The following is a 17966-nucleotide window of genomic DNA, read 5'->3' on the forward strand; positions in this document are numbered from 1 at the left end:
AAAATAATTTAATTAAAAGTGAACAAAAGTTAGAGAATTACAAATTTTTCTTACCACATTTGGTTCGGTACATTAGCATGATCAAAGGCACATATTCACTAGCCTCTTTACTAATAGTATGAAAAGGATGAGATAACCCTTCAGATGTTAGATGTTATCAGTTTCTTCACAAAATTTATCAAATTTTTTGTTATAAGACGTAGTTCCCATTTACTGGCAGCCATTGGTAGCGTCTTTTGTAAAGTGTACATAATTCCCATAAATTGATTCATCTTTATCCATTGTAAACTTGACACCACGAATTCTATTGAATTTTTGTTGCAAAATTCTTGCTATTTTAGATACAAATATGCATGTATTTTCGGAATTTTTCTGAGAGGTTAGAAATGGTGTAGAGAAGGTGTAATTGGAATAAATGATATATGAGTATTTACAAAGAATTCAAAGTGAGTCGTTAAATTTAGCCGTTGAGTGGCGAAACTTTAGCCGCGCGGTTAGAGTTAATACGCTAGCAGCTAAATGTAGACCGCGCGGCTCAAATTAGGACGTTGGTGTTTCTTGTTCAGCTGGCAGCGTGGAAGAAAACAACTTGTCTTGTTAGACCGCATTGGGCAAACCCTTAAATTTTTTGGTTTGCTCATATGTTTTTTCATGTTTTCCCATTTTGTAGTGGGAGCAAAACTAAATTTATGATTTGCCATCCCATAGGAGTCGCCGGGAAAGAATACAAAAATTCTTGTCTTGCCTTTACAAATCAACCATATATATATGAGACTGCAATTATACCTGATATATGGAGCTACGAATTGACGCATTTCACACAACAGACAACACCAATCCACTCACAAAATTTCACATTGGAAGAAATAAATTCATAGGTAGAATTTTTTATATTAATGACATAAGTTTAATACCTTATCAATGTACAGTGTTGAAACCAATAGTTGAAAAAGTTTTAATAAGAGAACCAAAGGACACCAATTTTCATTGGGTTGAGTTTGAAGGTGGTTGAGAGCAACTCATATCGGAGATTTGTTTACACATTAGAAGGTGATAATTAATTGTAAATAGAGTTAAAACTAAATTGTTTGGGGCTTTTGAGCTCATATAAATAGATTTCCACTTAATGCAGTTTTAAACTTTTTCCTCCAAAAAAAAAAAATAGTGACAGATATAATATTTTATTATTTAAACAATAGATGATGATAACAAACTAACATGCATATTTAACTAGTTAGATTTATTTTGGATGGCGTTGTAAGAATAAAGTAATGCAATGACTAAATACAACCTATACTTGTGTTAATTACAACCTTTCTTCAAAGTCTAAATATTTGTGAACCTATGTAATGTAGGTAACCGAAACCAATGTTCCTCATCTTCTTTTTCAACTGATTTTTATTGATTTTTCATTGTGTTTTCCTTTCTTCCCCGATTATTATCTAACTATTTGGCCTATTAATTATCATTTGCTATTTTGATTCTTTAATAATTAATATCTATCGTTGATTTTCTCAACTAGTTGAATTGAGCATTTGATTGCATAAGAGGTTATTCACCTTCTCATGGGAAAAAGATGTGCTCCATGTAAAAATATAACATCATCGTAATACTGAAGATACAATTAGAATTTTCTTGCATATTCAATGAGAAGGAAATTGGTTTGCTGCTGTTGGTGTAAGGGGTCTACAGAATTAATCAATGACCACGTTTCTTTGTTTGGTTTTAATGTATACATTAGATTTTTATTAGTCATGCCCTGGTTAATTTTCCTGCCCTTACATTCTCTTCATTCACTATCTTGATGATTGTTCATGTGTTATTGAAGTTATTGATCTTTCTAAGATCACTAAAAACAGATCGAAAAAACCAACTTAAAAGAAGACGATGAAGGTGGGTTTCAGTTACCGAAGTTAATCAGGTTTATAATATCTAGATTTCTAAAAGAGGATTGCATTTAACTAAAACGTGGGTTTTACCAAGTCACATGTTTTGGAGAGACTTTTGGCATGTCTAGTTTCAATACAAAATCTTTAGATGTCTCTCAAACTTATAAATTCGTGATAAAGCAGGGTAATTCATTGATAAAGCTAGCATGTATATTGTTGCATGTAGTGATTAACTATAATAATATCTAAATATATGGATAAGTGCACATTTTACAAAACCTAATCTTTAGTTTGTATATGTGGACATTAATATGCTATTATGTTGTTGTTATTTTTTATTAGCAAGATTCTTCATCAAGGGCGCACGTGTTAATTATTATGACGGAAAATATAACAACAACCAAAATAGTCGAAATCGTTCCTCGGTCTTACTCGGTTGGGGAGATTGGAGCGAGGAATAAGAAGTTCGGACTTGGAAATCGCCAAAACTAGGTCTAATACTCGGAATCTAGTTATTAGAGACTTATATATTGCCGTTCATAAGTCATGATTTGTACCTAATTAAAATTGAAATTTTAACACTATCTTGTAATTAAGTGTGTAATAGCGTTATATTGCACGTTTTAGAGGTTTCTCTATTTGATAACTTCCATCTGAGGGGTTATGAAGTTTTATTTTCTGATTTTGGTGCATGCAGTGGAAACTCTGAAAAATCGTTAACTCGTTTTGCTCAAAAATCGGTCCAAATCAGCAAAATCGTTTGCCTATATCGCTGAAAATCGCAAAAGCCTTGGAATCGGAAATCGCCTCGGTCATATAGCCTGTAGCGATTACTCGGTGAGTAATCGGCCTTGGAGAGCGATTTTGACTACACTGGCAACAACAGAAAATGCATTATTAGAAATACGGTACAAAATCAATAAAATATTATAATTTCGTGCACAAAAGTTGCCTCATCGTGATATTGTTATGTAATGTTAAATCATAACTGATAAATGCAAGAGGATTAAAAACATCAAATGAAATAATTACAAGAAAATAGAGCAAGCATAAACCATTTACGAAAATTAGAAAATGTGCAAAGAATTGCACTTTGCCTTTGATTATGCATGGAACTATAAATAAATTTTATACCATTGCTCGCATATATTTTTGTATTCCGAGCGAAATTATACTCTAAGAAGAACGTTGTAAAAAACAACATACGCTTGCTAACATCTAATAGTACTGGAATCCCATAGCTTTTAAAGAAGAACTCCTCACACAACTTAACAAGAAAAACTAACAAATGAAGAATAAAAGACAACCACTTGTAATCGGCATCACATTTATACAAATACATTTGTGTAGAGACTAGAGAATACACCATATACTTTCATGTCCAATCTTCAGTACCAGATCCTCTCATACTAGTACTTAGGATTGTAAAACCTGCTGGTTTTTTCATCGATCTACTCCACTGCCTGCAAATCTTCTTCTTCCCTCTCCCTAACTTAGCTTGTCCGATGAGAACACTTCTGCGCTCATGCCACTAGACCCACTTATTTCTGCGCACTCATTTTCTGAGTACATAGTGGTGTCGCATTTATGATGTTGATTGATTTCACAGATAGACTCGCGAGACTCTCCCTTCTCAAATCTATTATGCAAAGTCCAATGTGCGTGTTTATCATTGTGGCTTTGTGATTTCTCTTGGCTACTGCTCATAGTAAAACTGCGTGAGACAGATGGTCCATCACGAACACAAAAATTTGTTGCTTGCTCACTGGAGGACTTTTCACCGATTTCACTATTTGATTTTGACAAAGGGTAATTCATTGGTAGAGCATGGATACCCTTACATGTAGTGATTAACTATAATAATACCTAAAAATACGGATAACATACATTTTATAAAGTCTTGTGCAAACTCTAATTTTTAGTTTGTATACGTGGACACTAATTTATTATTACGATGTTGTTTTTGTTATTAATTAGCTAGATTCTTGATCAAGGGCGTGTCTTGGAAGTTCATATAGGTAGTAGTATATGGTGATGGTTCTTAACGTGTTGTCATTATCTAGGATTCTTCACTTTTTTATTCTTTGTAGTAGTGTATGAAACATGACTTGTGCAATTTTTCCCTCGATAACACCATCCCTATTATAGAATTATACAAGCCTTATAATATAGAAGAAATAAATAAACAATACAACCAAGTCTTAGGCAATAATACTTACCTGTAAAATATTATCCTCTCTGGCTTCCACCCATTTAATTACAAGAAAGCTATCATATGCTCACTGAACATTAAAAGAAGAGATGATAAAACTTAAACATTTTTTATTTTTCCAAATCTAGTCGAGAGGTTAAAGAAGATATATTAACAAGAACCGTACAAGACTAAGAAAGATACAAAATTTATTACTGGATCATTCCTCCAGACATAAGCTTATTATCAACTTATTGAAACTTGTGTAGATAACTAAGTAGTTCCGTGCAGAAATCAAGATGTGATATTTCATATCTTCTAGCCTAAGTCGGAAGATTCTCATGGTAAAACAAATGCTTATTATCCCGGGATGTATGAAGGTTCGCTCTGTTATGCTGCAATTTTAACAAGCAAGACTTTGGTTGTTTAGTTCAAGGAGGACTGATGTTTGTTGCAAAAGTATATTGACTTATGTCATCTCATAGCAGAAATATTTAGAAGATTTTATGTGTGTCAGTACGAAGATCTGGAATACGCGAAGAAAGCACGATTGCATATCCCGAAAAATGAAGATATGTTTATTAAGGAAGTCGAGGTTTTAGGTTTCAATCGGGTGGACAAAGATGTTATCCTACTCAGTAACAAGTACGACATTTGGGAATACAATATTCAAACTAAAATACATGAAAAGCTTGTTGCACCTTCTTTTGTGACTAAGACTAGTTTAGGATATCCCTTATGTAGCTCTCATGATACGCGCTATTGTCTCCTCTGCTCAATTTCTTTAACAAAATTTTACAATACTTCCACCACCTTCATGGGAAAACGCATCTTCAATTACTGTTTGTGCTTCAAAATATATAAGAAGAATTAAAATGTAAAAAGGTAAATTGAGGAACACATGTTAACATATAATAAATGCATTAAGTTATGTAAAGAAACGTCTGAGATTTGGTTTTAGAGATGAAAATTGAATAACGGAAGAGGGGATCTTCAGAGAAGAAGAGGCAATCCATAAAGAAACATGTGAGACGAAATCAAGAACTTAAATCTTGTTATCACTTCAGTTGTTCTGTTTCTCTTCTAAAAATCTACTCTGCAAATGTTCCGTGGTGAATTTTTCTTTCGTCTCATGAAAAAGAAAAACAGGTTAGTGAGTTGGTCCGGGTTATGTTTCGGGTTTGGATTTTTTTGTTCGTTTTTCCGGCCTCGTTCAACATCCTACAGTTCATTTTTTTTTGATATCCTATTGAATCCTTTCTGTATATTTGAATTTCGATCCATATATAGTGATGAAGAAAAGTTGTTTCCACTCCTACTTTACCTACACTGCGTTCCCATCTACTTTCGTTAATCCATATACTCTCAATCTCATGCCGTCAAATTATCTTTTGATGTCAATTTAGGATAAATTTAACTCAAATCTATATACATTACCAAACCCAAAATCTATACAGATAAACATCAATATAATCAGATTTAAGGTTTTTTTATCATCGTTTATCGCAGAAACTCTTTTTGTCCCCCTGTCTCCTCTCTCATCCTGGTATCGCAAAAACTCCATTTATCGCAGTAATTTGGGTATGTTTCTCTGTAGTTTTATGATTGTTTAGATGTTTGATGGAGAGTATCGAATTTATTAAGGTTGATTGTTTATATTAACTGACTGATTGAGATAGGGTTTTTTTTCTGAAATAGGGTTCAAGATAACATGACTAGTTAGAAAGTCATATATGTTTTGTAAATAGCCGTGTTTGGGATTCATAATATTTCTTATTGTAAATGAAGAACTAACCCAGGTACGACTTTGAAAACATGAGTTGTTGGTTGTAGACATGAGTTATAAATTCAATATAACTACGCCGATTGTGATCCACTTTTATATATAATCGGCTAGGTTTAGGAGATATTTTACTAAAGGAAACTATACTTCAAAAAATCATGCAAACTGCACTCGCTAAGTAAGGTATAAAATACAACCTACGAATATTAAAAATTTGGCATAAAATAAATGGACCTATATACATATAGGAAACACAACATATTGTTAACAAAGTTTAGAAATACGATAATTTTTCTACAGATAGGTTATACATACGAAGACATTTCGTATTCGTATCTGATTTGATTGTAGATTGGCAAAGAACATACCTAACCTGTCCACGGTTAAAAATTTTCCGTTTCCTGACCATAAATATTATGACCCCAACTGTATATGGATATGTAACTCATCTTTCATTAGTAAATGATCTTTAAGAGATTTTAATGATTTAATAGTAAAAAGTAGAAATATAATTTTTTCTAAAAAGAGAGGATAACTTTAGTTTTAAACACCCCTTATCCAACAACCTTGATAACATAACCCAAATGTTGCCTCTTCATAAGATTCTAAAAAATATATTCTTGGAGAAAGGGGTATGACAAGGAATGTTCTCCTTTTGAGAGACTACCAACTTAATCAAATTAGATGTTGCTACGGACTTCATTCAACAACCTTCCACCTTAAACTCTTTCACCTACTTCTTCATACCAAGGAGTGTTTCATGGTGAAGCTTATACGACAAACCGCCTGAAGGATGATTAAATATGAACACAAACGACAAACAAACGAAAATAATATATATAAAACAGAAAATATGGGTGGACGACAAATCGTCTAGAATCTGTACTTTTTTAAAAATTTCCTCCTCTTTTTCTTTTAAAAATAATTACTACAAGGCGGACTATTCGCAGTATAGTCTCTTTTCCACTGATTTCCAATAGTGGGTTTAGTCCTACGTTCATCTAGTGCTCTTTCCTTCCAAACAAGTGTGGCGGGCAAGATAGTGCGAAAAAGAATGATCTTTTGGCATCATTGTTTTTTTTAGGAGACCACTCATCCAATTTTACTAAGTCAACACCCCTTCTCTATATATATATTTTAATTACCAAACTACCCTTTGAATTTATCATTAATGATTAAGTTAGTTAAGATAATTGATCATATTAGTGAGATTAGATTATACATTTTATTTCGTATTAGTGTAAAGCAATTAAGATTAAAGACCATTTGATAGAGAAGAAAAGTGTTTGCTAAAACCTTTTCATATTCTTGTATTCAAAATGAGAGATTTGAAAGACAATTTTCAGGAATCCAAAAGTTCCATCATCATAACAATCGGGTAATGAGTAGCTTGTGAAAATTAAAACTTTTAAAGGGTAAACTGGCAAAGTAGCCATATGTTCGGCTAGGAAAATAGAAGTACATGTAGTTGAACATCCTCTTTAATGGAGTTTTGAACTAGATTCATCTAGAAAAACATAAATACATGTAGCCGAACATTCTCTCTAATGGGGTGTGTTTAACAAAGTTATATTCGTCAATGTCGAGACAACCATGTTTCTAGCTGAACCTAAGATGAACCAAAACATTAATTTACGGAAAGTTCGGTTAGGATTTTCTTTCTCGAAATAGGCGAACATACATTTGCAGAAAGTTCGGCTAGGATATTTCTTCCGAAATAACCGAACTATCTCTTCATGTTCTTCATTTCCATCAGGTTCGGCTAGTCCGACTAGAGTTTTTCCACAAAATTCCTAGCTTAACTTCTCTCTGCAACTTCATTTTTTATGATTACAACTCAATTTATCAGTCAAAAATATATAAAGAAAACATGGGTTAGACGGAAAGTACCTTGTAACACACAAATCCCTATTTGATTTAAAAACGATTATGGAAGTGGAAGACAAAACAAGAGGAAAAGAAACGAGTTTAAAACATGGACGGACCCAAAATTATTGTTTGGGTAGGACTGATATATCATTTACTGATAAGGGGCCGAAGGTCGCAGGAAATTATTCGGGGCATGATTAGTTTGCAATTCTAATTCACCTACACAATAGTAGATAGGTAGACAAATAAAGCTAAAAACAAACTATTTTTTTTTTTTTTGAATTTATGGAAGAAATATGGGAGATTGTACGTGGAGAAGAAGAAGATTTTTACTTTGAATAAGATTAAAGTTTTTAATTTATCTCATACGACTAAATATTACATAGGATGAAATTTACGTTGGCTAATTAGACTTATAGATGGGCTAAAATACAAATATTGTTAAGATACCTATACAAATTTTTTGCTTGGCTAAAAATAGGGACGATCTATAGCCCGGGTTAGCCCCTTGCTAGGCCCGTCCCTGGCTTAAAATGAAAATAAGTTGGTAAAATGGATTGTGTTTTTTGAGGTTTAACTAGATATTATGTTTATGTCATTGGTTTTGAATTAGATTTAGGTTAATTGAAGTAAGGATTAGCTAGGCATTTATTATTATAACTAGGACGCCCCTTGGCTTATCACAATGGATGGCCTAAGCAAATCATTGGCCCCCACAAAAGGAGACACAAAAAGAAAAAGTGGTTGTGTGTAAAAACACAATACCCATTGGAAACGAATAGGTTAGTAGTGTCTAGTAGGCTAGCCCAGGCCCAACACCTTGTCTCCAGTACATTGATGTTTGTTTCATCTATATCCTGGCCATCTGTAGGTATGGTTTGTAATTTGGAACTCAGTAATCTATATCCAAAAAATTAAAAGAAGCTGATGTTTCATCTATATCCTTGCCATCTCTAGGTTTGGTGCGTAATTTGGAAGTCAAGAATGCATTCCCAAAAGTCAAAAGGGACCGATTATCCCAAAAGATTGTTGCATGTTGAGGATTTTTGATGTCACATATTTGTATTCATGATTTGGTGGTAGAAATGAATGCGTTAGCTTAGCTAGCTAATCATGCTTTAAAGTTTTGGGTTGTTGGCCTTTAAAACTCAACTAATAATATCCCCTTCTTTTATTACGATGAGTTGAAGGCCCTGAGAGTCCTTTAATTGAAGGCCCTGAGCCCAGCCTGGGAATGGGACAGCTAGTTGAATTTCAAAATGGTGGTCCTATCCTGTGTATTGTATTGTATAGTCCCAAAGATGCATTCATCATTTCCAACCAACAACAATAACTGAACACTCTTTTATCATTTTCTTCATCCATTCTAAACAAGAAGAATGAAGAATCCTCAATCGGTCTCTTCACTGCCTAGTTAGTAATTCGGGATTCGGCAAACGTACGGAACGGCAAACGTACGAGTATTATACGGTTTTGCAAAATTCAGATTCGGTCCAAAATTCGGTCAATGGGACGTGATTCGTCAGTAATTCGGAACGGCATACGTACGTGTATGATTCGATTTATAAATGTGAGTTCGGCTCTGAAAATTCGGTATCTATATATAACAAATAATTTGTATTTATAAGGTCATAGACCAATTTTTATGCATATGTGAGAGTTATTTAAAGAAAAAATAAACTTAATATGATGATATTAATAATATATACAACATTAGTTATCCAAGAGGACGTCGTATGGTGGTTTAGATGTTTGGTTAGTGAGTTTGAGATCTCTCTCACCTTCACCTTCAAATCTCTTCAGTCGTTTTTGTTTCATAAAAATCACAACACGTCTAATATTCGGTCGTGTATGCTCGGGAGGCAGTAAAGCCCAAAAAATGGAGTCTTTGAAAAGTAAAAGCTAAAGAATTTATGGCGAATTAAACGGACGTATCATTCGGGATACGTAAAATTCGTGAACGGTTCGCGAATAATTCGGAAATGCCACATAATACGCGACTTGGGTTCGGAGTTGCAAACGTACGCGAATAAGACGGTAAAATTCGTGATACGGAAAAATTCGCGAATGATTCGCGAATCATTCGCGAACTTACTAACTAGGCTTCACTGGATAAAATCGGCATGAGCAGCTCTGGTCTTATAAGACCTATTATTGGATTGGTTGGTCAAAATGGAGTAGAGAGACTGCAAAGGAAGGAGGATATTGACTTTGTCTCGACAAAGTAGTTAAGTACGGACCTTTTCAAACCAAAACCAAGGGAACCTGTCCGGTCATGCCTACTATTATTATTATTATTATTATTATTATTATTATTTATTTAATTTAATTTAATTTTGAATTTAAAATTTAATTAATAATGTTCTCATGAGACTCACTCTCTCACACAAATGAAAACAAAAGCAAAAGTCAAGTAAAACAAACGAACCACCTTTTTCGATTCTCCCCTCTTCTTCTCTGTTTCTCCTCCCAAACAAAGATTTAGAGAGCTTCCGAATCTTTTATTCTTCTTCTTCTTCCTTCAAATTCTTCTTCTGTTCACAGCCGATATTCCCGCCTTTCCCACTACTCTTCTTCATCTCTGTGTCTTCGTTACATTCAAATATCAGTTTCTTCTTCTGGATCTCTCTCTTTCTCTTCACTTCACCTTCTTCTTCTTCTGATTACAAGAGTCTAATTTCAGTCTACGGATCTTCTTCTTTCTCTTGATGAGATTCAATTCCTTCATACAAACAATCAGTTGATGCTCTTCTTGTTAATCATGTAGTTACAATTTCTTGGATTACTTTGACTAATTCAAAAATTACTTCATCGGAGGAGACATGGGACAGTGCTATGGCAAAAACAGCAGCACCGTCTCAATAGTCAGAGATGACAACTTAGTTCCCACCGCCACCGCCTCCCCAACCACTCACCCTCAGTCTCCGCTTCCTTCAGCTACACCTACAGGTCAGTACCACGCATCATCGACATCAGCAACTAGTCCATGGCACAGCAGTCCGTACCATAATCCACAAGGAAACAACAGTCCTCTTCCAGTAGGAGTATCTCCATCTCCGGCCAGATCGACATCTTCTAAGTCTACTCCTCGTAGATTCTTTCGCCGGCCTTTTCCGCCGCCATCGCCTGCCAAACACATCAAGGCTTCTCTACTTAAGCGGCAGGGACGGCAACCGGCGAGACAAACTTCGATTCCCGAGGAAGATGGTGGTGGAGCTGAAGCTGATCAACAGCATCAAGAACAACAACATGAGCGTCTGGATAAAAGCTTTGGATACAATAAGAATTTTGGGGCAAAGTATGAATTGGGGAAGGAGGTTGGGAGAGGACATTTTGGTCATACTTGCTCTGCCAAAGTCAAGAAGGGGGACCTCAAAGGTCAACAAGTCGCTGTTAAGATCATCTCCAAATCAAAGGTACTAAATCTTTATTGACTCAGTCACCTCATGAAATTCTGATTGTTTTGGTTGTGAATCTTGTGATATTCTGAATTTAGATGATCGAATACGAAATTGCTTAAATGATTTTTCGGATTGTGGTATATACAATTATGTGCAAAGATGTATCTGTACAAGCATTGGAAACAACTGCACTAATTCAATTACAATGTGTCCATTGAAATGTAGCATCATGTATTCATGTTAAGGAAATTGAACCCGAAGCATTGGTGTTTTCTCTGCTTGAGCCTTCTCTAGGATTACACCTAGGATCCACAATATCCAGTGATTGAACCAGTCCTTTATGACTTTGGAGCCATTTGAGGTTTTCTTGCATAGACATTGTCATGTAAGAGTAGGATTTGCAGCTAAATTGCCTCAAGAATGCTGCTCAAATTCAGCTCCCTTTTCATCCGTGTAATTTGGAACTATGTTTTGGCTTATGTGTTCAAGCTCAGCTTAGTCTGGCAGTATTTGAGACTAATGTGCTTGATTTGGCAGATGACAACACCCATATCAATTGAAGATGTTCGGAGGGAGGTGAAAATCTTAAAGTCCTTATCTGGGCATACAAATCTGGTCAAATTTTATGATGCTTGTGAAGATCCTAATAACGTTTACGTAATCATGGAGTATGTATTTTATTTCTTTTGGAATCTGGTTATTTCACTTTGTTCTTCGTCATCAATTTTAGAGTTATCTTTGTGAAACTTAAAAGTTTCTAGAGAGACCACTATAGATCAGTGTTGGTAGGAGATCCTAACTTTATTCCTTGTGCCACATAACTAATGTACCTTTTTATGCTTTCTAAATTCCCAAGTGGAGTTTAATTCAGCTGAAGTTAGTGATCCTGAAAATTGATGTGCTATTCTAAACATGCTTTTACAATTTGTTGGGAAGCTGAATCTAACAGACCTTTGCTTTTTAACCAGGTTGTGTGAAGGTGGAGAGCTGTTGGACAGGATATTGTCCAGGTAGACATTTATTGCATAATCCACTTTTTACTTTTCCGTAAGGGTGCTTTCCTAGGCAGCTGTAAAGCATGATCTCTTTAAGAATTATTACAAGCTAATCTTTTTGTTACAGAGGTGGAAGATACCCAGAAGAAGATGCTAAAGCTATTATTTTGCAAATTTTGGGCGTAGTTTCTTTTTGTCATCTTCAAGGTGTGGTACACCGTGACTTAAAGCCAGAGGTAGATCTTGATAAACTCCATACCTGTTATTTTCTTTATGGATGAACTTGGTTGTAGTGCTTATTGATTTTTGATTTTTTCCTTTAGTTTTCTCTATTTAGTTGCGGAGAGTTTGTATGGGAAATCCTAACTCTCAACACTATTTGCTGTTGCCTCTTAAACAGAATTTTCTCTTCACTACGAAAGATGAAGATGCCACGATGAAACTTATTGATTTTGGTCTTTCTGATTTTGTTAGACCAGGTATTGTCTTTTTATATTCTTAATTTTGCTATTATTGTCATGTTAACCTTCTCTCTAAACCAGTATAGTGCTGAATTTTCAATATGGGCTTGTTGTGTTCCTCAAACTGAAGTGATCTTCATCTTAGTTAGCACCACAGTTTTATGTTTTAAGACTTTGAATTTACTCAAGCCTGGTGTTCAGACTAAATATATTAAGCCCTTGTTTTGCAGATGAAAGACTCAATGATATTGTTGGAAGTGCGTTCTACGTCGCACCGGAAGTTCTCCACAGATCATACACTCTAGAAGCAGATATTTGGAGTATTGGCGTCATAACATTTATCTTATTATGTGGAAGCAGACCTTTCTGGGCGCGGACAGAGTCGGGCATATTCCGGGCTGTTCTCAGAGCTGATCCAAACTTCGATGATGCCCCTTGGCCTGAGGTATCACCAGAAGCCAAAGATTTTGTAAAGAGGCTTTTGAACAAGGACCACCGGAAAAGAATGACTGCTGCACAAGCTTTGAGTAAGTTGCCATATGCCTTTTGAAGCTCTGGAATGTTGTATATCTATCCAGATATAGAACACAATGTAAGTTATAAACCGAATCAAATATTGATTTGTTTGTTGGAACTAACAATGTTATTTTTGATGCAGCTCACCCTTGGTTGCGAGAGGAAACCAGCATAGTGCCTTTAGATATACTGATTTATAAGCTAGTCAAGTCATTCTATCGTGCCACTCCTTTAAAACGTGCAGCACTGAAGGTATTGCTCACTGCTTCATAGTATCTATCTAATCTTTGAAGTGTTGGAGATATTTTAGTCTTCCATGAAAGTCCAGATTGGTTTTTGATGAATTCAATGTACAGCAAGTTTGAGTTGCCAGATTTGATCCTTTAATTGGAATAAGAGAGATGTGGTTGACAACTGTTGTGTCAACATCATGCATATGACATACCATGTGGGTAGTTGATGGGTGGCATAATGCTTTGATTCTTTTGCTAGCTCTGTGTTAGTGGGTCACTTTAGGAGATTCTCTCTGTTAATAGTCCTTTAATGTTTTGAAGATCTGTTGAGAATTGTGATTTTTATTTTAAAATTACGAAATAAGGTGCATGTGATATTTGCTAAATTATTCGTCGTTATTATCTGAACCTTTGTTGTCTTACATTGTGGCAGTGTGTATCCAAAGCTTTGACAGAGGACGAGCTTGTGTACCTTAGGATTCAGTTTAAGCTCTTGGAACCTAGTAAAGATGGCCGGATCTCTCTTGATAACTTCAAAATGGTACGTTGATGCTCATTACTCTGTTCCAGTTTGAAATAAAAACTCTGGTCTTTCTCTCCACATATGCTTTTACCAGCCTATTATGGTTATTCGTGAGGCACAGGCGGGTAGTGAAATAGCACTTAAGAACTGACATCTATTAAGCATCTTTGTCCATAATGTTGTACTCATAGTTTGCACTTTAATTAATCTATCTAGGCTCTCGCAAGAAATGCAACTGATGCAATGAAGGAGTCGAGGGTTACAGAAATTTTGAGTTCGGTGAGTCATCTCCTAATATCAAATCTATGTATAGTTTCCCGAGATATTTAAAAGTGGCCCCTCTAGAAGTCATCAATGGACTTGCATAGCATGCCTTGCGTTCTTTTGTTCCCAAGAAAATTTGTACCTTGTTTACTAATAGGTTGTATTTCCCAAATGAAACACCCAACAAAAATATATCCGGCCCTCAGAGGAACCTGCTTAGTGTGGATTGAGAAGATTTTGCTTCTTATTGACTCCCTCCTGCAATTCTGTGGACACTTCAACTATTTTACTGCATGTCAAATGAACCAATTATTTTTAAGTCGGTGGCAATAGTTACTATGTTGTTTCGCTAATTGCCCAAAGACCTTAGTTCTTGTTGGCGTGCTGTATTATGGTTTCTCATGTGACTTTGTTGCATCTATTAGATGGGGCAACTATCTTATAAAAAGATAGACTTTGAAGAGTTTTGTGCTGCTGCGATTAGCACGTATCAGCTGGAAGCTCTTGAAGGGTGGGAGCAGATAGCAACCACAGCCTTCGAATTTTTTGAACAAGAGGCAAATCGGATCATTTCTGTCGAGGAATTGGCACGGGTATGTAATGAACACAATCTCTTCAAACTTTGACCATAAGAATTTTACCCGCTAGTCAATCTGATGTTATAAATCAATTACTTACTATGTGCAGGAAATGAATTTGGGTCCTACTGCTCACTCAGTCCTCCGTGACTGGATACGGAAATCTGATGGGAAGCTTAGTTTCTTAGGATATACAAAATTTTTGCACGGTGTCACAGTGCGAAATCCAAGTACAAGACAACAGTAGTGGTTTGTGTATGTAGCCGGGTGATTGGCGTATAATTTTATTTCACAGGTGATAGAAAAAGAAAAGGTTTGGTGTATAATTTTTGTTTCTTTTTGTAGAGGAAAAGGTGTTGTATAAATGTAATGAAAAAAAAAAAATGATAGAGTGAATGAATGAAAAGTGATCAAAGCCAGATTGAAGTTTCTTGAAAGTATCTGGATATCATCTTCCTCCATTGGAAATTTAAACCTAACAAGGGCATGGACTCTTGTGTGGCTTATTTGAGTTTGTATTTTATATTCTGCAGAATCACTCTCAGATTAGTTTTGTGGGGTTTTAACTTTTTTATTTGCTGGATTTGGGTCCTCCTGCCTGGTGTGACGAAAACAGTCTCATCTGATAATGACTCGAACTTTACTTTTGAGCAGTTAAGCTTGGCAGGCAGTTGATAATACTTGCAGGCAGTTGTAACAGTTTACAGTTACGCTTGCAGGCAGTTGACACTTGCAGGAAAGTTGAAGCTTGCTTGACTCAGCTACCCACCACCAAAGGATAAGCACAACATATATATCTGAAGATGGTTCCTTGTTGTTGTCGTCAATGGACCCATTTCTCAGATAAATCAAAGGCCTGCAGTTTCTCCCAGGTACCGTAAGATTAAAAAAAGTGAAAATGAGGGAGGATCTTCTGTGGGTTACTGTCGTTTTAGTAAATTAATCAATAAAATCAGAAAAAGAGAATACAATTTCTAAGTAAAAAAGAAAGACAGAATTGGTAACTTGGCATGATTATAGACCAAGGCGTGGTGATTCGTTTCTCTACTTTTTTTTCTTGCTTAAACTAATTAGAAAAAATATAAAGAATGTCAAAAGCAAACAATTAGAACAGCAACACTAATTGTGGTTCTCCTTACTCCCACTACTACCAGCAATTGTGGAATTTGTTGCTCCCATTTTATCAGGAAAGTGCTTTTGTCCTCTTTTGCGTCCAAACACTTAGTATTTTCATACGGCAAAATGTACCGAAAGCACATCATATTACGCACTATTACCGTCACAATGAGCTGAATTTATCATTCGAGTGCTCTTAGTGGGCAAGATACCGCTCTCTTTATTATGAGATTGAGCTTCACCATCATATCTAAAATCAATTATATGGATTTTGGTACTCTTGAACAGTGTCAAGGATTAAAGCCTGCTGTAGCATTCATAACCCCATGTTGATCAATAACTCGTAATCAACCGGGATAAAATCTCATAAAAACCCCAAATATAACCATTTATTTGAAAATCTGGGAGGATAATTGGTACGTGACATTCATTTTCTAGGAAATACATCCTTCTAGATATTTTTGGAGTCTGAAACTTAAGTAAGTCGGCCAACAATGACTTGGAGATCCAGACAGGATTAGACGTGTCTGTCTCGCACATTAACTATGAAGAAACGAATTCTCTCTGGAATGGTCGACTGGATATGATCAAAGCCTTCAAAACTACGCGTATCGGTATCGTACAACCGACACACTTGATGATTCTACGGTGGAGACTAGACTTGTTCTAGTTTCAAAGAAAAGAAAAGTAGTATGCTTTCTTCATAATTAAAGAAGACAAAATAGTAAAAAAATTAAAAGAAGACGTATACACAAAATTTTAAACTAAAAAAATTTAATTACTTAAATATATTACTACTAATTCAACAACTAATAATCAAATCACAATGTAATATTTTCGTCATCATCAGCGGAAAAAAAAAAAATCAATCGATCCACCACCACCAAAACAAATCACAAAAAAAGAGAAAAAAAGATTGATATATACATCAATCAATCAATCCACAAGCGCTTTAAAACAACTACCGTGGAGAAAGTGGTGGTGGTGGTGGTGATTCTGATGTTGTTCATGGCTGATACGGTGGTGGGATGAACATGTAGTTGTTGACATGATCTCCTGCTCAATCAAACTCTGCACGTTTAAGAACTCGTCGACATCACAAGGTAAAGTTATGTTGCCTTTGTGACGAAACCCATAAACTTCTTCAGCTTCTTTCAGTAGAACCATGAACTTTGGATGGTTCAAGTACGTTACTGGTATTACAAATCTCTCTTCGTTTTGACCAACTAATATTGCTATACACCCTCTTGGAACGTGATGATGATGGTGGTGATCTTCAGAATGATTATTGTTATCTCCGCTCATCATCGGCATCTCTTTCAGATCACAAAAAACTGCGAAAACCTTGGACAGAAAAATATTTAAAGACTGACGGATTTCTTGCGTGTTTTTAGAAGGAAAGAAAGTGAGGAAGAAGATGATTCTTGTTATAAAGTGTTATTGAAGAAGATGAAAAGCCAATATGGAACCAGAGAAGAAGAATAATCTCTTTTAAGAACTTGGTTTTTGCAAATCATGGTAGAATCTTTCTATCCCCTATGTTTTTTTTTGTTTTGTGAAGGATGAGAAGAGTAGAGAAAATAAAAGAGGAGAGGATGAGTATTTATATGTGAAAATAAAATCTTTTTTCCGAAGTATCCTTAAAGAAGAAGGAAGGAAATAATAATAGTAGGGAGCGCGTATTTTTCTAGGTATTTCCATTCTCTTTCGAGACACCCAGAGGTCAAGGACTTGTTGGTGCGGTTGGGGGTCGGGTTTCCATTCTAAATTTAGAGGACTTGTTCTTTCTAGAGTCTTACTTGGTTTGGTAACCTTTTGATATTTACTGCATTTTTGAAATATTTTACTGAAAATTCTCTAACTAATAACTGACCAAGCCGTAAATATGGAAGAAAAAAAAGATTTTGTTGGGTCCTCAGTGGCACCTCCTTTAGCTGCCTTATCCCAAACCAAAGGAAGTTTTGAGGCTGTTGCAACGAACTTGCTATAACCAAGTACTTGGAAACGTGTTTGGAAGAAGTCTAAATTATTTAAATTGTTTTTTCTTGTTCTTCTCATGAGTTTAGTTGTTGGTAAAGTGTCCAAGAGGTGTGAGATCATATTTACTTCATCTTTTTTGTACGTAGGGAAAATCTTGGCAAAATGTG

General features: G+C 35.3%; 2 protein-coding genes across 2 annotated transcripts; one reads left to right on the top strand and one right to left on the bottom strand.

Annotated features, from left to right (window-relative positions):
- The first annotated feature begins 10118 nt into the window (after positions 1 to 10118).
- On the top strand, positions 10119 to 15229 carry LOC113320960 (CDPK-related kinase 3-like). The gene is made up of 11 exons (XM_026568862.1): positions 10119 to 11148; positions 11671 to 11801; positions 12102 to 12143; positions 12256 to 12364; positions 12529 to 12607; positions 12820 to 13116; positions 13248 to 13357; positions 13772 to 13879; positions 14078 to 14140; positions 14551 to 14718; positions 14813 to 15229. The coding sequence occupies exons 1-11, from the start codon at positions 10555 to 10557 to the stop codon at positions 14948 to 14950; spliced, it is 1839 nt and encodes a 612-aa protein (XP_026424647.1). The 5' UTR covers positions 10119 to 10554; the 3' UTR covers positions 14951 to 15229.
- A 1347-nt stretch (positions 15230 to 16576) lies between these two features.
- On the bottom strand, positions 16577 to 17408 carry LOC113320961 (auxin-responsive protein SAUR32-like). The gene has a single exon (XM_026568863.1). The coding sequence runs from the start codon at positions 17131 to 17133 to the stop codon at positions 16756 to 16758; it is 378 nt and encodes a 125-aa protein (XP_026424648.1). The 5' UTR covers positions 17134 to 17408; the 3' UTR covers positions 16577 to 16755.
- Between the last annotated feature and the right edge of the window lie 558 nt (positions 17409 to 17966).

This window comes from Papaver somniferum, chromosome 11 (genome assembly GCF_003573695.1).
Source record: "Papaver somniferum cultivar HN1 chromosome 11, ASM357369v1, whole genome shotgun sequence".
Classification (NCBI taxonomy): domain Eukaryota; kingdom Viridiplantae; phylum Streptophyta; class Magnoliopsida; order Ranunculales; family Papaveraceae; genus Papaver; species Papaver somniferum.